The 21,160-nt window shown below is 43.4% G+C and overlaps 1 protein-coding gene across 1 annotated transcript in view; it reads right to left on the reverse strand.

Moving 5' to 3' along the window:
- Window positions 1-21,160, reverse strand: part of LOC306975537 (protocadherin-16-like) — a 327,999-nt gene that overhangs the window by 43,881 nt on the left and 262,958 nt on the right. The window contains exons 6-8 of the mRNA XM_079573110.1: window positions 18,728-19,756; window positions 9,445-9,729; window positions 7,869-8,026 (exon numbers count right to left, since the gene is read on the reverse strand). Of these exons, the coding sequence (XP_079429236.1) occupies window positions 7,869-8,026; window positions 9,445-9,729; window positions 18,728-19,756 (1,472 nt within the window). The remainder of the gene's footprint in view (window positions 1-7,868; window positions 8,027-9,444; window positions 9,730-18,727; window positions 19,757-21,160) is intronic.

Genomic DNA, 21,160 nt, shown 5'->3' on the forward strand with positions numbered 1-21,160 from the left:
AAACGAGCGACTGATGACTGGTTGGAGATCCCTGTTGTTGGAATCTTGCGTACAAACAGCTACGTGTTTGCCGGTCGCCTGAGGGCATCATTTCGAGACAAAAAGGGTCCGGCTGAGGCGTGGTGTGCTACGAACAGCATCTTCTTTACATTAGCATCGTGAACAGCCTCGTGCATCTTATCAAGCGCTCGCAGGACAAGCTACAAACGATCTCTCTCACTGTGAGTTAAACACTGGCCATGTCCCAAATATATCGATGGTTCCAGACAAAACGGAGCCAAGATTTTTCCTTGCGTTGTTGACATTTTTTCATCGTGTTTTTGTTGCTTTTTCCTCTCTTTTTTGTCACTTGTTTATTGCATTTTTGTTGCGTTTGTCGTCACTCTTTTGCTGCTTATGTTTGCTGCATTTTCATCCTCATTTACAGCACGTTTTTGTCGCTATTTTGACACTTTTCTCAAGAAGCCTTTAGGTTTGGTTAAAGTCAAACTGATCAGTAATCAGATTGTTTTTTTCAAGGTAACTGCTCGGGATCGGCACCGAACCCCGGTATCAGTCGGTAACGGTCTTGTTAACGAGGCTGTTGCGTTTGCTCAAATAATCAGACTAAAGGGCTCTCTTCGCTCTCACTGACGCATTCCCTGCCTATTTGCGTGTTTCTAAGAGCTGAATGTAACAAGTCTACATTGTGAGATCAGTAAAGGCGACCTTATCTTATCTTATCTTATCTTATCTTCCTCCTTCTGCAGCTGTGTTCAGTAAAGACACGCGGTGCTAGACTTTCAAAACTTGCTTATTATACTCAGAAGCCCCTTGAGCTGCTGCCGCTAACCCGCTGTGAAAAGCAAAACAAAACAACCTTGTAGACGAGCCTCGCAAACTTTTCTTCAGTCACAAACACCTGAACTAAAGAGTGTGTTGAGTATGACTTTCCGCATACGGCGGCACGAACGCACCCACGCATGCACACGGGGGTCAGCGCGAGCCGGCGTTAACCCACTGGACACAAGCTGAGGGTGACAACGAGGATATAAGGGACATATCTGAGCTCAGTTACAGCCAAATCTAACAAACAGCCTGTGTTTAGCAAAACACTCATGAGACTTAAAGGATTATGGCTACGTAAAGCTTCAACGAATCAGGACCTTGAGCTGCTCTGGGGCGGTTTGCAGCCGAGTGTGTAGCAGCCGGGATGAGGATCAGCACCTCCGAATCTGAGGCCATGGTTCTCCACCGGAAAATGGTGCTTCCCTTCTACAGGTCGGTTGGGAGTCCTTGCCTCAAGTGGAGTTTAAGTATTTCGGGGTCTTGTTCACGAGTGAGTGACGGATGGAGCGTGAGATCGATAGACGGATCGATATCGGACTGTTGTGAAGAGGGAGCTGAGTCGGGGCAAAGCTCTCGATTTACCGATCGATCTACGTTCCCACCCTCACCTATGGTCATGAGATTTGGGTAATGACCGAAAGGACAAGATCGCGAATACAAGCGGCCGAAATGAGTTTCCTTCGCAGGGTGTCTGGGCGCACCCTCCGAGATCGGGTGAGGAGCTCAGAGTAGAGTCGCTGCTCCTTCACGTCGAAAGGAGCAGCTGAGGTGGCTCGGGCATCTGTTCCGGATGCCTCCTGGTCGCCTCCCGCGGGAGGTGTTCCAGGCATGTCCTAGTGGGACAAGGCCTCGTGGAAGACCCAGGACACGCTGGTGGACTATGTCTCCGAGCTGGCCTGGTGTCGCCTCTTCTTCTCCTTTTTTTTTTAACTCTTCTAAAGTACTGCTGCCACCTCAGGTCATACATGTAACTGCAGTCTCTATATTAAGCTCGTGCATGACGGAAAATTCAGACCCGAATTAACACCTTTCTGAGTGACAGGATTTTAGAGGCAGTTGTGGTGAACAGGTCTGAGCTCATTCTACACATTAGGACATGGCTGGAACATGTAGGGGGAGGAAATACTTAGTTTGAACATTTTTAAACTCTGTATAGTCCCTTTAAAGTACTGGATTGATAAGGAGTAGCAGTATCGATAAATCTGCGTGATGCCTAATGCTTTTTTTAAAAATTAAATTTCCATTTATTTTTAAGCATTTTTCCCCAAAGTTTTTCACCGGGAAAACAGAAAACAAAGTCGCATTTTTCATTGCAGGAATCCTCGACACATCCTTAACTCATCTTCTATTTAATCTATGGCTTTACATTTGCAGCTTGTCACTCATTAACCGCGCCTTCCTGCGCAGGGGAGTAATCACTTTCTGAAAAAAAAAAAAGACGCCGCGATTGTTGCCGAAAATCAAACTCAACAAGCTCTAAATTGGTTCCACATTAGCGGAAAATGAAGTGTTCCAGAAATACATCGATACAGCCTCATCCTATCACTGATGGCTTTGGTAAATGGGCCGGAAAGGATGATTATGAAAACGCGTCGGCTGCAGTTACACAGCCCACAACCCGAGACGCTCAACACTGTTTATGTGCGAGCTTTACGTGACAGCAAACCTCCGATTATGCCATATATATATAGTATATATACACATATATACTGAACAGCAATACACTGGTCTCGTGTTGCAGATTAAGAAGCCCATGTGGCGAAGAAAGTCTGCAAAGAGTTGTCAAGTAAAGCTCACAATCAAAATAAACCTAATTGCAGTGTTTGTTTATCAGTTCTTGGGTACGAGAGTGAATGGAAAGTTTGGCAATTTTGTGTTTAAACGGAAAAGAAATCTGTTTTTGCGAAGTTAACACAAAAGGAGCAGCTTTTCCATTTGCGCTGTTGTGAAATTGTCACTTCGCGCCAGTAAAAGACAATGGCGGCGCTTAAAATGCCTCTTGTCTTGTGAGAATTTGCATAAAAAGTACGATTTTGTAACTTTCTGCAACCCATCCGAACATCCCATTCGCTAAAATCATTCAAATGTGGTGATTATAAAAAACAAATGAATGTTTTTGATGAGGAAACTCACTGCGATATGGTTTTGCATGATAGAAAGTTAAGCTAGTCCATGTTATGAATTAAAAAGAACGAATGAACTTAAAGGGATATTTCAGGATTTTCAGACATTTATATGGTTAGTCTGGTGTTTTAACTGATTTGCCTCAGGTGCACTGTGCTTGGGTCAGGCTGTTTTTAATGCAGGCTACTAGTTACCATAGACATGCGCTAGCCTAACACTAGCCTAGCACCACTAAACTCTTCAGATATAGGGACCGCATGAGTAAAAATATATATCTCCAGAAATTAACAACACTCGGGATAACTAGGAAATGAGGCCCTAAAAATCTGAAAGAAAAGACAAATATAAAGAGAGGGATATTGTTCATCCAATTACACAATGGAGATCATTTTTTTCACTCAAACTTGGCTGTAAATACTGTTTAAGTGGTGCTAGACCGCAGTTAGCTTTGCCCGTTAGCCTGTTAGCTTCTTCTTTGTGATTCCATTAGTGTGTATTGGGGCCTCCGACCCGTAGGCAGCGAAGTTGCAATTGTGGTTTTCTGGCCAGAGACACCAGGGGGAGATGAAAGACCCTCCAATCATCCCATTAACACTTGTATTACTCCCACAGGGACTACTAAAGGTAAACAAGTTACTTAGTACTGCTTTAGCCGCAGTGAGAATCTTTTTGATGTGCTGGAGGAGGCTTTGCGCGGTGGTCACACTCTCCCATCATCAATACAAGATCTTAGTGAAAAATGAACGCTGGATCTGTTGACATTGCAGAAGCTTTTTGAAACAACGTCACAGCGAATGTGCTGGAACCAAAGTATTAGAGCGTGTGACCTTTCTTGTTGTTGTTGAAACTTTATTTTGTTTGGCCAGGCAGTGCATCTTAACACAGTGATTTGGAGTAGATGCTCTCTTCATTGCGAGCATTTATTAGCCTGACTTGTTTTTGAAAGAGCAGCAACAACTGGCCGCTCTCCAAGCTTCTGTCCACAATAACAAAAGCTGTTTATTCTCTGAAAAATGCGTTTGGGATGGATTTGCCAGTAATCTACTTCTTCTCCACTCTCTCTACGGAAACAAATACACACCTCACTTTTCTTACCTGGCGTGAACATTTTCAACTCGAGGGACATTTACTTTAACATTTACAGTTCATTTCTCTGATCGTTTGTATCGCCTTTTGGCAGCAGTTTCCTTTTTTTTGACTCTCAGCCCACGTCCTCGGGGCTGCAGGGACTCACGGATCATTAGTTGTTTGTTCGTCACCGTCGTCCCTAATGTGTAAACAACTCTGGGCAAACACTGCTGTCAGACAGAGCCGTGGGGCGTGAGGTTTCAATGTTTCGGTCGTTATTAGTTACTTCTCGACGGGTTTTAGCCACTGAAATGTGTGACCCATCACTAGAACCAGGGACACAAGTCGGCAGCCCAAGTTTAGAATAAAAAACACATTTATTTTTGCAGAATCGTTCAGTTGAAGCCACGAAGAAGCTAGTAGAATTGGTATATTTAAAAGCGTAAACTTCTAGGTTCAAACCGGCTTGTTTAGGGAGATTTGGGAGCGTGTAATCGGGGCGTGACTTTGTCTGTGTGTATTTACATACTGGGTAAACACCGGGCTGTGTTTAGCCTGGTCCATACCAGACCCTGCCGTGCAGGAGAGTCTAAGGACGGGGGACGCCCGCGCCGCTCGTCGCCACCTGCTGCCGACGCTTATTGGACATTATATTTGCCTGGATACTTCATTCACTTGAACTTTAAATTGTTGTGAATCTGTTGTGATATCGGGCAGTACAAAACCATTAAACTTCAACTTCAACTTCAACTTAAACTCATACTCATTTAGTTTCGTACAGAGGGTCTGGATCTTCACAATTGAGCTCCGTTATCAGGTGGGAGGGGTGAACTCCTTTGAAACGATTGGATCTGATGTTCGCTAGCGTTTGGTCGTGACGTATATAATGTGCCTGAATGAGTGAAGTAAACTATCATAACTCTATTATAACTCTTGGGGACATTCCTTGCACATTCCAAGGCTTCAATTTCTGGATATTTAGAGCCGAGCCAGGACGGATTGAAGAGCTTCCATTACTTTCGTATCCGCCGCCATTGCCAAACTACAACCAGCAAATGAAACGCAGTCACTGAGATCAGACCCAGACGTACATGTAAGAAAATGATAATTGACCGGCTTTATGTAAATGAGATGTAAATGAGCCCTATTGTCACTCCCAGAGAGGTGAGAACAGCCCAAAAGTTTAGAGGCCGATTCCTCTCTTTGACATATTTCCAGTTCCTAAATTCAACTTGCGACAAATATGATCAGATTTCCATGTGCTACATATTGCTGGAACCTTTGGAGACGACACTTTCACAAGCTCCGTCCCGCTCACAATGCCCCAAAACTGAGATGTGGTCCCTCATGATGGGTCACATGACAACACATTGGTCTAAAAGCTTCTACAACACTGCGTTTGTTTCAGACGAGCAGCTCTTGGACGTGTCTGTGTCCCGGTGCCCCCGCTGGGACGTCCCGCGTGAGGGACTCCACAGAGAACCCCCTTGTGCGTCTGTGTCTGATGCGCTCGAGAAGAACCGCTACTGTTTACGAAAGCGTTGAAGTCGTGGAGTCTGCAGCTGGCCCTCATCACAGAACAGCTGGGAGTATTTGAATCGGCCCCACTTTTTCCATCGCACTCTTTTTTTTTTTTTGTTGAAAAGGCACCGGGGGAAAGTGAAAGGGGAGTGCGTCTTGTCAGGACGTGTGTGTGCGCGAGTCTTTGATTTGAGTCTGAACGAGGCGAGAGGCGCGGGGTGTTTATGCTGGCAGCGCGAGAGTGATCTGTCATTCACGGCCGAACTGGGTTTTTTGGACTGTTCTTTAAAGCGAATGGGGGGGGGGGGGGGGGTATGTTGGGGGGGGATTGTGCTTCATTTCACGCACATCTTGATCTTACATTGTGTTGATTAGAAATGGCTACACAGAACAGTTTGAACAGATACCGCTTAAATGTCTATAAAAAGCATTAAATTCAACATCAATTCCCAAATATTGACATCGTTCAAGTGTTTTTTACTGCATAAGTTCAGCAAATAAAAAAAAAATAGTTCGAGCATGTCTAATTGCAGTTTTGGGTTTTACACCTTTATTTGCTCAAATGTTTCTAATTGTTTCCAATTTTTCACTTGAATATTGAAATTCTCCCTCATTTCTCAGTTTTAGACCCCGATTAGTACTTTCATATTATGTTTAGTTAAGTCTGATGAGTATGAGTACCTTGAATCTTAAATGTCCTTTAATGTTTCAGTATTTTTGACATAGGGCCTCATTTCCTAGTTATCCAGAGTGTTGCTGATTTCCGCTGATATTTTTGTAATTCATGCAGTTCTTATATTTGAAGAGTTTCGTGGCGCTAGGCTAGTGCCAGGCTAGCGCATTTCTATGGTATCAGCTAGCCTGCATTAAAAACAGTCTGACCCGCTTCACAGAGCACCTGAGGCAAATCACTTATAACACCAGACTAACCATATAAATGTCTGTGTCCATAGAATAATTTTAACCATTTTGTATTTAAAATAACTTATATTTGAGCAGCATCAGCTTCGTGGCTGTATAAGCTACACTGCGGCGGAGTGATCTGCGAGAAAATAGTCCCTCAAAATGCAATTGTTCATGTGATGCAAGGTCAGTTATATTCCAAAAATTACTCTTACTCTACTATTTATATGGTTAGTCTGGTGTTATAAGTGATTTGCTTCAGGTGCACTGTGGAGCGGGTCAGACTGTTTTTAATGCAGGCTAGCTGATACCATAGAAATGCGCTAGCCTTGCATTAGCCTAGCGCCACGTAGCTCTTCAAACATAAGAACTGCATGAATTACAACAACAAAAAATATTTCCAGAAATCAGCAACACTCTAGATAACTAGGAAATGAGGCCCTATGTCAAAAATCCTGAAATATCCCTTTAAATGTCTATAAAAAGCATTAAATTCAACATCAATTCCCAAATATTGACATTGTTCAAGTATTTTTTTACTGCATAAGTTCGGCAAACTCAAAAAATATAGTTACAAACATATCTAATTGCAGTTTTGGGTAGGGCGACAGTAACAGTAAACGATTACAAAATTAGCATAATCGCAAGAAATCGATTATAATTATTTTTTTTCATTTATTTTTTTTCCAATTTTTTTTTTTTTCTAATTTTTAATTTAGGGATTTTGGTCTTTTTCTGCTGGATTTTTGTAATTTTTTTTGATGGATTTTTGTCACTTTTTTCCTGGATTTTTGTCTTTTTCTGATGGATTTTTGTCACTTTTTTGATGGATTTTTGTCTTTTTCTGATGGATTTTTGTCACTTTTTTGATGGATTTTTTTAAAGGCATAATAATCATTTGAATAATCGTGATTTCAATTATGACAAAAATAATCGTGATTATTATTTTTTCAATAATCGAGCAGCCCTAGTTTTGGGTGAAGTTTTACACCTTTTTTTGCTCAAAAGTTTCCTGTTGTTTCCAATTTTTCACTTGAATATTGAAACTCTCCCTCGTTTCTCAGTTTTAGACCCCGATTAGTGATTGTTGATGTACGGGGATGAAAATACTGAATTTTAACACTTTTAAACTCTGTATAGTCCCTTTAATGAAGATTTTTTTTAAGCTGCTGACAGGACGTGACATAGATAGAGATAAAGTTCAACAGCAGTTTGACTCATGGTGTCCAATAAGGAAGGGAAACTAGAGGGTTTTTTAGTCACTGGGTTAGTTTTACAGATGCAGTAAGTCCCTGAGCATAAACCCATAAGAATCGCCAGAGCCGTTAGCATAGTTAGCATAGTTAGCATCATTAGCGGCTGGCCTTGTAAACACTGCAGACCCATTTGATTTGATTGTGAGCGACAGTTTTGTTGTTGCTGACCTGGATGAGGAGGGGGCAGGAGGAGCTCAGGGCCGGGTTCCCTCGGTCTGTGACGGTGACGGTCAGGCTGTACTCGGGACGGTCCGAGTGGAGCAGCGGAGACGAGGAACGCAGCTCGCCCGAGGACGGGTGCAGAGAGAAACGCTCCGCTCGGGGACCTAAAACAGACAACGGTGCACAAGGGAAAAGGTTTAAACACAGAGCCGCGGGAAGATATTTTAGTTAGAGGGCGCTGAGGGAAAAAAATGGACCCCCAAAATACTTTTTCTGTGCATAAATCCTATTTATTAACCTCTTAACTCCCGCCTGAACCGAGAGCATTTTCTCCAGTTCAGCTTTACCCAAATCCTGTAGGCCAGTGTAACGCCTCATTTGAAACACCTGCAAAACTAAATTGATCTTTTTCCTCACATCAGATTTTTTTTCAGCACTTTTTTGTTGGGCAGTCATCTCATTTTTGTCAAATTTTCGTGACTTTTTTGTCACTTTTTTGTCAAATTATTCACATTTTTTTGGCAAATTCTTATCACTTTTTTGGCATTTTTTTCTAAATTTTTTGTCAAAAATTTCTCACTTTTTTGTAAATTTTTTGTCAATTTTTGTCATTTTTTGTAAATTTTTTGTCACTTTTTCGTCAATGTTTTCTCACTTTTGTCACATTTTCATCGTTTTCGTCTCAGTTTTGTTGCTATTTTCACACCTTTTTTCCAGAAGCTTTTGGATTGGGGTAAAGCTGGAGAAAATGTGCTCGGTTCGGGTGGGAGTTAAGAGGTTAATTCTTCGTAGCGAATGTCTTGAAATAGGCCTCTGTCTCTTTAAGAACCTATGAGCCTTTCCGACACGCCCCCTCCACACGCTGTCTGTGGCATCAGTGGGGAGGGGGTTCTGCTGAGGAGCAGTGGTTGGTTACTCGGCTGGTGACGAAAGCTCGGAGGCGTCTCCAGGAGGTGGGGGCGTTCCTAGGAGGACTCAGGCAAACCTATCCCTAAAATGGCCGCCATCAGAGTTTTTACAGATTACTCAAAAATACGTGAATGTGCCAAGGCAACACTTCAGGCATGTTTTTAATGAGGAAATGACATAATAACATGATGTAAAGCTTGAAAAAGTCAATTTGGCATATCACCCCCACTTTAATTAAATCAGTAGTGTAGGCATAGGAGCCTGTCCATGTACGGCTCAACATAAGCACCAACGTTCTAAACTGAACCCGATACACAACAGGTGTAATGTGAGCTGAGACGGATGAGGAGGCTGTTGCAGTGAGTCTAATCACGAGGACACAAACACATTAATCATCATTTCGAGCTTGTTGCTAGACACCATTGGCCTGAACATAGCAATGCAGTGCAGCTGGAAGAAGCAGTTTTTAACCAGCTGCCTGGAGTCGTGTTCGGAAAGACATGGCTTCGTCTTCCGATCACTCCACGACTCGTACGTTTGGTTTTAGCTGCGAGGCTTACTTTTTAAACCACATTGTGTAATAAAACCACATTTTGGAAAGAACTCTCCCCGTAACTACACACTATTAAGCCAGGACCCGGTCGGCGCCTTTACCACAGGGCCAGAGCATTACCTGACAGGGAGTAGAAGACGGTGCCGTTCTCTCCTTCATCGGGGTCTTTGGCCTGGAGCGTGCTCAGCAAACTTCCAGACGCTTGTCCCTCCAGAACCTGCACGACGAGGCTCTTCCCTGACGGGCCGTGAGTGAAGGACGGGGCGTTGTCGTTCTCGTCCAGGACGGTGATGAAGACGGTCCCGGTGGCGCTGCGGGACGGGGAGCCGCCATCTTGGACCAGAACCATGAGCTGGAAACTGGACTGCAGCTCCCTGTCCAGGCTGCTGCGGGTGCTCAGCTCACCTGAGGAGAGAGGAGAGTCTACGTGAAGGAAACTGGACAAGCCACACAACAACAGGCACTAACACAGAATCTTTACACTTAATGCAGAACTAAACACCAACTCTGCTTGCATTTGCAGTTCCGAAAAGCTGCTGATGTTTGCACCGAAGACCCCAAGGGAAAGAGAATGGGGGCAAGAAAGGGCAGAGTCAGTGCCGAGAGAAACAGATAAACACTGAGAGCCTGATCTTGTGTTTCTAAACACAAAGTGTAGACTATAGACTTTGGTGCTGACGAGGTGCACTCACTGAAATCTAACTTGGCTGGACCTGGGTTTCAATATGTTGGGGGGGACTACTCAATGTAGCGACGTGTTAATTTAAAGATGAGGAGAAGCTGCGAAGGAGAAGCAGCAGCTTTAGTGTTCGCTGCACACCACAGTCGACACCTTTTTCTAATTGACGCCCTCAGGCCACTGGCCACAGGCGCCGACGCAGCATTTGTTTAACACGACACAAGTCTCTCGCCGGGACCAACACTGTTGTTATGCCATGAGGCAGATCGGGCCCACAAAGATCTCGGTACACGGCAGTCTGTGGAGGTCGGTGAAGGCAGTTTTGGCTGATTGTCAAATAGTCGTCTCCCATAGTCTCCCTGTCACCGCAGGAGGAGGGCTGTGATTGGCTGAGTGTTACGGGCTGGTCGGCAAATCAGCTGGAATTCACTTTTAGTCTGATGTGATGGATTCGGGGAACAGGCCAAAACATTTTCAAGAACACTCTCATTAAACACCATTAATGGCGGGCGACAGGGGCGCAGATGGCAGAGCAGGTCGTCTCATCGGAAGCTGCAGGAACCAGGATTCGGTTCTGCGTTGGGTCCTTGGGCAAGACACTTCACTCAATGCCTATGTGTGACTGGTTGGTGGTGGTCGGAGGAACCGTTGGCGCTGTAATGTATCTTACCAGCAGCATAGAGTGAATGAACCCCCTCCTTTCATGTGTGAATCGCTTTGGGTGTGACTTGTGTCATATGAAAAGCGCTTTACAAATAAGCCCTTCCCTTCAAATCTTTGCCGGATCCTCCTAAATATTTCCCGGATCCTTTACCCTGGCAATCTGAAAATTGGGGTAATGCGTTCCCCCAAACGGGAGATCAAATGAAGCACTGGTGTTTTGTAGCTCCTGTTGACACAAAATCAAGATCTCTACAAACTTAAACTAATCCATGAATGTCGTCAGTGCATCCCGAGCTTTCAGCCGCTTCTTATTTAAGACAGATCCGCTTCATATGTTTGGTTTTATGGTTTGGTTGCGCCGGGTTTGTGGAGGGAAAACAATGCGATAACGCGTGGAGCGGCGATACGACGCAATGTCGACCTTTTCCTCTCATGTGTATGTGCGCATTACAAGCGTAGTACAGGAGTCCTGGCTTAAGCTATAACTTCAGTAATCTCTCTCTCTCACGGAGACGGAGCCGACACTGGCATTTATTCAGTCGTTTGCTTACATTGTAACAAGACACAACGTTGCAAAGGCTATGTTGAGAAAGTTGATGTATTGCGCAACAATTCGGAGATGGGGAGAACCCAGGATATTGACGGGTATTTCGCACACTGGTGTAAATCCTCAGTTCGTGAAGCCAAATTCGACTACAATTTCGATCATTACACTAAACGATTACAAAATTAGCATAATCGGGGGGAAAAAGGGTTGTTGTTTTTTTCTTTCGAATTTTTTTTCCATTTTTTTTCCCATTTTATTTCTTTTTGCAAAGCAGACGTTAATTATTTCTTGGCGCTGGGATTATTTTCCCTTCACATTTCACGTGCCATGGCTCATGCTTTTGCCTCACATAAAAGCAACCGGCGCTGTGTGATGATGTCATCAGGCCGCGCTGCTCAGTTTGCTTGCGCAGGTGTGAGGGCTGGCCAGCAGGGGGCAGGTGTGAAACAGAGACCTCTCCTTAATCGAGGCAAACTTGAAATTGTTTGTACTTCTATGACCGTTCAGAAAACAGAAAATATTCAGCATAGTTTTTTTTTAATGAATATACATAGAAATAAAAGATCATGATTTCAATTATTACTAAAATAATCGTGATTTTTATTTTTCCAATAATCGAGCAGCCCTATTTAGACCACAAAGGAGCCAATTACTATAGTTTGCACAATGGCCACAGCCTGAGAACAGTTGACAATACTCTAGCTCTAAATAAATGGGCCTCATGACACCGGGGCCGGCATATCATCCTGACTCCTGAAACTCTTCTCCTTTTCCTTTTTTTTGGATCTATTCCCAGCCCTGTCTCAGTCCGGTGATGGTAACCGGCGGCGACTCACGCTCCGCCGGGGGAGATGTACCTGGCGCCCGTGGCCTTTGATCAGCGCCTCCGCTCGCCGTCGCACAGTCAATCACACGTTATCAAAGTCACATCACAGCCGACGAGCAGACGCCGCGGGGGCCGAGGACTGATCAGCCTGATACACGAGCGAAGCCCCGCCCACCGCTCTGATCTCCGGCGGGGCCATTAGAGCGTGACGCCGAGCTCGCACGTCTTTATCTTTTGATTAGTACACGAACACGAGACGAGATCTGGGGCAATTCAGCACTAATTACTGATCGGGAGTGACACTGACGGACAAATTCATCTGAAAACTGTGAGATCTTTGTCGTATTTGTCGTTGATTATGAAGAATCCGTGTACTGGGTCAGATGTGAGTGAATTGGTTCCACAGGGAGGGACGTTTGTGGAACGCGGCGTCGCTCGGTCGCCGATCCTTTCTCCTCGTCTCAGACAAACACTCTCTTCAAATAATATTTTTCCTTTAGATGCTCAGGACGCGGCACACATTACTGTCACTGTTCCATCTGAATCCAAAGGCGTATGAAAAATGTGATTTATTTTGGAGAATACGGCATGTGGTCTATATATTGCGTTGCCCTTGTGGTTTAACATATGTGGGAAAAACCATAAGAAAATTACAACAAAGAATAAGCGAGCATAAAAGCTTGTTTTGAATGTTTTTTTAATAGAGATTCCAGTGTCATGCCATGTTCATAGGCTGCGTCTACTTCCTTGTCCATTATGTCCATATGTCCATTTCCCATATGTATTGCATGTGCCACTAAAAAGTTATTACTGTATATATATTTTTACTGTATATATGTATATTTTTGACTGCTTTATTCACTATATCCTGGCTTTGTGATTGGATGTATGTTGTATAAATATGCTGCCTATGTTTAGCCATAGGCCGTTATGACAGCTTCCTGTGATGCAGCAGGCCACGCCCTATTTAAGGTTGGCTTCTCATTCACAAAAAAAGATTTTGCCTGACGAAGGCCACTGGCCGAAACGTTGCATTAATAAAAGAACACTGGTGTTGCAAGTATACAGTGTGCGAGAGATTTTTCCTTTTCTACGTTTGGAGAATATAATAATGCAATACAAAAAAAAAAAAAAAACTTTAATTACCCGAAATGAATACTGAGCTTTCAGGGGGAAAAACATCATAGCTCTATTATCATTATGTTTTATTCATGAAATCTGGCCTTGAGAAGTGGTTTTATATTGGGGACCTCTCGTCCCTGGCTCCAGTTTTGAATCTTCAGTCCACCAGAACATTAAATTTAATGACTGTGACCATAATTTTATCACATACACCAAAAGAAATAGTTATTTTTGTTTAAATATATAAATTGTTGGTAAAAAAAAAAAAAATATATATATATATATCAGGGTCATTTCCATCACATGCTAGAAACTGTAACTTTATGAGTTTGTTTAACACGTAAAGGGGCAATATGCAAGTTGGCCATTGTATACTCACTACTGCCACCTCAGGCCATACGTGCAACTGCATGACGGCAAATCTGACCTGAAGCAACACCTTTTTGAGAGACGGTGCAGGATTTTAGAGGCATTTGTGGTGAACAGGTCTGAGCTCATTCTACACATTAGGACATGGCTGGAACATGAAGGGTGAGGAAAATACTTAATTTTAACATTTTTAAACTCTAAATAGTCAGTTTAAATTGGCAATATGCAACTTTCTGTGTGAAAAAAAAAGGTTATATTGTGTGTATTTGACCTCGTAGTGGCCCAGCGGCTGTGTGAGTGGTCAGCATGGCCTCTATTTTCCATCACATTGGTCTTTATGACGCTCCGGGATCAATTGTGTGGAAGGTTTTCATGCTGACGGAGCCTCTCACCAGAAAAACCTACAAAACAAGTGATCCTGGAGCGTTGTAGAGACCACTGTGATGGAAATAAAAGCGCCATGCAGACCACTCACTACAGCCGCTGGGTCACTACACCTTTGAAGTGCCTTTTCTTTTTTTGTTCATGTGAGTCGTGAGAGAAAACAAGGGGTCGACTCACACGGACAAAAAAAGAAAAGGGCAGAACAGGAGAATTTGAAATCAGCTATTCCAGACCTCTGCGAGAGAAATAATCACATCATGGACTGGGACGAGGCTCGGGTCATTGTGATATTTCTCATGATGGCCTGCAGTTGGCGGCTGAAACATGTAAACTTTAAAGGGGCTAGATGCAAGTTAGCCATTTTATACTCACTACTGCCACCTCAGGTCATACGTGTAACTGCAGCTTCTATATTAAGCTTGTGCATGACGGCAATTCGGTCTGAGCTCATTCTACACATTAGGACATGACTGGAACATGTAGGGGGAGGAAAATACACAATTTTAACATTTTTAAACTCTGTATAGTCGCTTTAAGGTAAAGATTTCAGCCTCTCTAGCCCTAGTGTCTGACAAAATGAACCCTGAAAGTGATGTGTTGCCATGGAGCAGAAACAAAACCAAGAAAAAAGTTCTGGCTCTTCATTTCCAAATGGCTTTTGAGTACACAGATAATTGGTGTATTGTGAGTACAGATGTTTAAAGCTACAGCTCAGCTCAGCTTGTCAACACATTGGGAGATTTTCAAATAAATGTGATGTTTGTAATGACAGTAACTCATGATAATATTACTCAAGCAGAAAGTTCCATATGATAAAACTACTCTACAGTTAAGAAAGTAAAATGTAAACTTGATAAACTTATGTGAACATTTGGATAAGTTTCTTTGCAACATAATATAAAAGTTTGTTTTATTGGCAGCAGCAGCAATGAAACTGTTGCTGAAGCGGCGTCCGAACAAAAGCGTCTGTTTGTTTGACTGTAACGATATGTCATCTGCACAAGGATGTTTCCTTTGAACGGAATGAAGTTTTAGAGCTAAAAAGGTGATTATTCTATTCAGCGTCAGGTAATTAACAGAATTAACAGATCACCTCAGTCTGTGTGATGAAAGGCTGTGTGTGGCGAGGCTTTCAGTAACTGCTGATGTGACGTCCGTACAAGTTCTTCTGCTTTGGGATTGAATTGATTCTTTGAAATCCATTCACTGCAGCCCAAGACTAAAACCAGGAAGTGCGACCATATTAGTCCAGCGCTCAGGTCTTTCAGCCAATTTGGTCTCTAAACATTCACTTGGAGACAAAAAATCCTTAATCTTAAAAATAACATGTTTAATTATTGCACTGATTCAATGTTTCTCCGTAGATTTATATGGAATATTGTCATTTCATGGGCCATTTTGGGTCACGGGCCACATAAAATGTAAACAGGAAAATACTATAGTGAACATTTTTCCAATAAATGAATAACAATAATGAGCTGTGATTTGGTCAAAGCCCCAACTTGACTCTTGCCTAATCCAATGGTTCCCAAAGTGGGGGTCGGGACCCCTCTGGGGGCCGCGAGGCCTTGGGTGGGCGTCCCCAGATGATTTCAAGATGTAATGAAGTGAAAATTGCTCCTGTTTAGTATATTTATGAGTGTATAACAGCATATCATTTGTGAAAACCATTCAAATGCTTAAACAAACGGTTTAAATACATATTAACTTGATATTAAAATGTGTTTTCTGCCTTTAAAGGAGCTAGGCCATTTTATACTCACTACTGCCACCTCAGGCCATACGTGTAACTGCAGTTTCTATATTAAGCTCGTGCATGACGGCACTTCAGACCCAAAGTAACACCTTTTTGAGTGACATTGCAGGATTTTAGAGGCATTGAGTTGCCTTGTGTACGAAATGCGCGGTATAAATAAAGTTGCCTTGCCTTGCCTTGCCTAGAGGCAGTTGTGGTGAACAGGTCTGAGCTCATTCTACACATTAGGACATGGCTGGAACATATAGGGGGAGGAAAATACATAATTTTAACATTTTTAAACTCCGTATAGTCCCTTTAAGTAGCATACAACGCAATAACTTTATACTATGGCGCCCCGAGGTCCCAGCCAAAAAAGTTTGGGAACCCCTGACCTTCAATAACAACGACTTACACTTGTATTGCATTTTACAAGCTTCTGTCACAATTATTCATTGACTCCACTCTCGGTGGTGGTGATAAACTGTTATTGTTATTAGGGCAGACTGTCCTTTCACCACGTGGCTGGAATGTGTTGTTCTTATCAGCGCCCTCTGCTGGACACGTGTGAAAATCATTCTGTTTTATCAATTTCAGATGCCCCCTTGTGGCTGGAATGAGCTTTCTGGATATTCTTTAAAAAATCATAACTGTGCACAGGAATGTTTTTTTTTAATTTACATACTCTGGAATTCATGCTCTACAAGGCAGGGGCCAGATTAAATCATCTCACGGGCCGGATCTGGCCCGCGGGCCGCATGACACTCCTGATCTACAAGCGTCCAATTTTCCAGCCTTGAACTTAAGAAGAGGTATTTTTGAGGTTTAACTCCTAGTCAGAATTATTGAGTTTGAATTTCATTTTTTTTTTTTTTTTTTTTTTTACAGATTTCTCCACTAAAAAAAAGCTTATTCAAAAGATATAATAGATATCCAAAATCCCCTCTGAAAAGTCTGTAACTAATACATCAACGAAATAAAACTGTACATTTAAACCTGGCTCGATCCATTATTCAGATTCAAAACAGAAAACCTGCCATATACATTTAGTTTTTCATTTATCCCAGTAATCTACAGCAAAAGTTTCACATTGATATTCCAACATTTAAAAAGTTTTCCCTGTTTAAAGCTTGGATGGTTTTCTGTATTTGTGCTTCTGACTGCGATCTGGCAACGGAGAAGAGGAAGATGATGGATGGAAAGACGGTTTTGGCCTCTTCTAATAAATCAATACAGAGAATGAGCCAGTGATTTCAGAGGCTCGTTGAACTGAACAGATACTAAAGGTTTGGTGATTTGCCAAAACACTGTGAAAATCAAGTCGAAGTGAAAAAACAGCGCTTGAGGCTAGCCTGAAGCTATCCATTAGCATGAAGCAAAGACAACAGTATTATGGTTCACTCTCTGTGTTTATGGGCTGTTAGAAAATACGTGTAATAATTCAGGATTTGTTAAAGTAGTGGAGGAGCGGTCAGTGAAAGAGTCGTACTTTTTTTTTTTTCCATCTCAAGCAGCTTCGAATGTGACTATTTATTTGCTTGTCCTGTTCTAAACCAGGACCTTTGCAAACAGCCAATCACATCCCGAAGAGTTTTATACCCATCCAATCACAGACCAAGGTGTCACGACAGGAACCAAATAAACCACAAGTAAAATATTTTCTTTAATGTACTTAATAAGAATATACCTGTTCATCTGGTGCCGTCTAGGAAAAGTTTTTTCATCCCACTCCAAATGTACAATAATAAAATTCTCCTACATTTAACCTCTTAACCACCATGAACAGAGCACTTTATCTCCGGCATGGCTCTACCTAAATTTAAAATATTTTTGGGAAAAAAGCAACAAAAACGAAGTAAACAAGGATGAAAACGCAGTATTCAAAAGTATCAACACTGCAGCAAAAATGTGACAAATATTCAACTAGAAAAGTGGCAAAAGTGAGATGAAAAATTATGTGAAAAAGCTGACGACAACATGGAAAAAGATTAGTTTAGATCAGTTTTGTAGGTCTTAGCTTTCGGTAAAGGCGGGTGGTAACAGGTTAATATCTGAACCGAGTTGCACAATTTGAAGAAATGACGCCTGATCCCAGATACATGTCTTTGTAAAGCACACGTGTCAAACACAAGATGCGGCCCACGAGATGATTTAATGTGGCCCTTTGTGGAGCAGGAATTTCTGTCTCCAGCCCATTTCTGTGCTGAGTTAAAGGGATATTTCAGGATTTTTGACATAGGGCCTCATTTCCTAGTTATCCAGAGTGTTGCTGATTTCTGGAGATGTTTTTTTTTGTAATTTATGCAGTTCTTCTATTTGAAGAATTTCGTGGTGCTAGGCCAATGCAAGGCTAGCGCATTTCTATGGTATCAGCTAGCCTGCATTAAAAACAGTCTGACCCGCTCCACAGAGCACCTGAGACAAATCACTTATAACGCCAGAGTAACTTGCATTTAAATGAACTTATATTTCAGCAGCATCAGCTCCGTGGTTGTTTAAGCTACGCAGCGGCGGAGTGATCTGCGAGAAAATAGTCCATCAAAATGCGATCATTCATGTGATGCAAGGTCAGTTATATTCCCAAAATTATTATATGGACACAGACATTTTTATGGTTAGTCTGGTGTTATAAGTGATTTGCCTCAGGTGCTCTGTGGAGCGGGTCACACTGTTGTTAATGCAGGCTAACTGATACCATAGAAATGCGCTAGCCTTGCACTAGCCTAGCGCCACGAAACTCTTCAAATATAAGAACTGGATGAAGTACAAAAAAAAATATCTCCAGAAATCAGCAACACTCTGGATAACTAGGAAATTAGGCCCTATGTCAAAAATCCTAAAATATCCCTTTAAGATTTTTTAAAGAAATAGCCAGAATGCTCACTTCAGCCACTAGGGGGCAGCTTAAATTATAAACAAAAAGCAAAGAATTCCACACGTGTCCGGCAGAGGGAATTGACATACTAAGAGATCAGGATATAAACAGCACATTATAGCCATGTGGTAAATGGTCAGTCTGCCCCAGGGCGTTTGTGGCTACAATAGTAACTCACTGTACTAAAATAACGCTGCACTGACCTGTGTGTGGGTTGATCTGGAAGTGCCGGTCCGGGTGCACGAGGCGGTAACTCAGGCGCCCGTTGGCCCCGCTGTCCCGGTCCGCCGCAGTCACGTGACCGAACCCGGTCCCCGGCGGCAGATTCTCCCTCACCGCCATGAAAGCCCTCTCCTCCGTGAACTTGGGCGAGTTATCGTTCTCGTCCACCACCGCGATCCTCACCGTGGCGCTGCCCGTCTTCTTCATCTGCCCGTGCCCCGCGCTCGCCAGCACCGTCAGCAGGTACATGTCCTTCACCTCCCTGTCCACCGCGCTCTTCACGAACAGCCACCCGCTGTCCGCCGCGATCCCGAACCCGGCCGCGTCCCCGTCGGGCCGCAGGTGGTACGACAGCGGGCCGTAGAACCCGGAGCCAGGACTTTCCCGGTTCAGCGCCCGGACTTGTAAGAACCGGGTGTTGATCGGCGTTCCCTCTTTCAGCTCGACGCGGTAAGTCAGCGTATCGAAAACCGGGCCGTTGTCGTTTTCCGCCTGCACGTGGACCATCAGCGTGAAGGTGGCGCTGAGCTGGGGCACGCCGCTGTCCCTGGCGACCACTTGAAGATCGTACCGCGGGACGTTCTCGAAGCTCAGGCTCCCGACCAAACGGATGTCGCCGCTTCCTCGGTCCAAGGTGAACGTCCTCTGTATCCCGGCGGGCGACGCCAGCTCGAACGTGACGTGCCCGTTCGCCCCGGAGTCCGAGTCCTCGGCCTGGACGCGGTACACCACCGACCCCACCTCGGCGTGCTCGGGCAGGAGCAAGGACTCGGAGGAGGACGGGTGGAAGGCGGGGGGGTTGTCGTTGACGTCGGAGATGGTGACGTGGACCCGCGTCTGTCCGAAGGCCGGGGGGTTCCCGCTGCGCGCCTGAACCTCCAGGTCCAGGGACGGCTGCGCCTCGTGGTCCAGGGAGCGGTTGGTCCTCAAGGCGCCGGTGTCGGGGTCCACCGTGAAGTAACCGGATGGGTCTCCGCTGCTGATGGTGTAGGACACGTCTCTGGAGGCGCCTGCAAAGACAGCAAAGCCTTATGATGCGTTCAAAGGGAAAGGAAATCTCATTATTCCTTTGAGACACACACATTTATCAGCAGGATAAGTAAAATATGTAGCAGAGTAAACATTTTGTGATTTACATTTTTTTTGCTACATTGCAACTTCCATGTAAGTCTGTGTTTTTTGGCCTTTAGATCATAATTGTTCCATTTAGAGCCAACTTTAAAGTGCAGAGGTTTTTTTTCCCACAACCCACGAACGCCTCCCTCCACTTCCCAATAGTGCCTGCTTTATAAAGACATTGGATTATAAACCTCTTAACCCCCACCTGAACTGAGCACATTTTCTCCAGTTTGGCATCACCCAAATCTAAAAGCTTAAAGGGACTGTTAAAATGAAAACATTTCCTCCCCCTACATGTTCCAGCCATGTCCTAAGGTTTAGAATGAGCTGCATTCACCACAACTGCCTCTATAGTCCTGCACTGTCACTCAAAAAGTTGTTACTTTGGATTCGAAGTGCCGTCATGCACAAGCTTAATATAGAACCTGCAGTTACATGTATGACCTGAGGTGGCAGTAGTGAGTGTAAAATGACCAACTAGCATCTGGACCCTTTAAGAAAAAAAAGCATTAAAGGAATATTTCTGGATTTTTGACATAGGGCCTCATTTCCTAGTTATCCAGAGTGTTGCTGATTTCTGGAGATATTTTTTTTTGTAATTCATGCAGTTCTTATATTTAAAGAGTTACGTGGCGCTAGGCTAACGATATAAATGTCTGTGTCAATAGAATAATCTTTGGAATATAACTGACCTTGCATCACATGAATGATAGCATTTTCTAGCAGATCACTCCGCTGCTGCGTAGCTTATACAACCACGAAGCTGATGCTGCTCAAATATAAGTTATTTCAAATGCAAATTGGTTCAAATTACTCTATCAACACAGACATTTATATGGTTAGTCTGGTGTTATAAGTGATTTGCCTCAGGTGCTCTGTGGAGCGGGTCAGACTATTTTTAATGCAGGCTAGCTGATACCATAGAAATGCGCTAGCCTTGTATTAGCCTAGCGTCACGAAACTCTTCAAATATAAGAACTGCATGAATTACAAAAAAAAAATCTCTGAATAACTAGGAAATGAGGCCCTATATCAAAAATCCTGAAATATCCCTTGGAATGGTGAAACTCAGCCCAGGACAGATCATGAGGCAGATCTGAGAGTGCTGTTTTTTGTTTTCTTTTTAAATATTATATTGTATTGCATTTTACTAGATTGTGTTATGTTTATAATTGTACTTTTATTCCCTTAAGGAGGACACATAACAACTGTCCAGGGACTGCAGATGAAAAACAGCCCTTAGGCTAATTCTGGCATATTTACATGTATAATGTATATTAAAGGGACTATAAGGA

The sequence above is a fragment of the Gobius niger genome (genome assembly GCF_951799975.1).
Source record: "Gobius niger genome assembly, chromosome: 1".
NCBI lineage: Eukaryota > Metazoa > Chordata > Actinopteri > Gobiiformes > Gobiidae > Gobius > Gobius niger.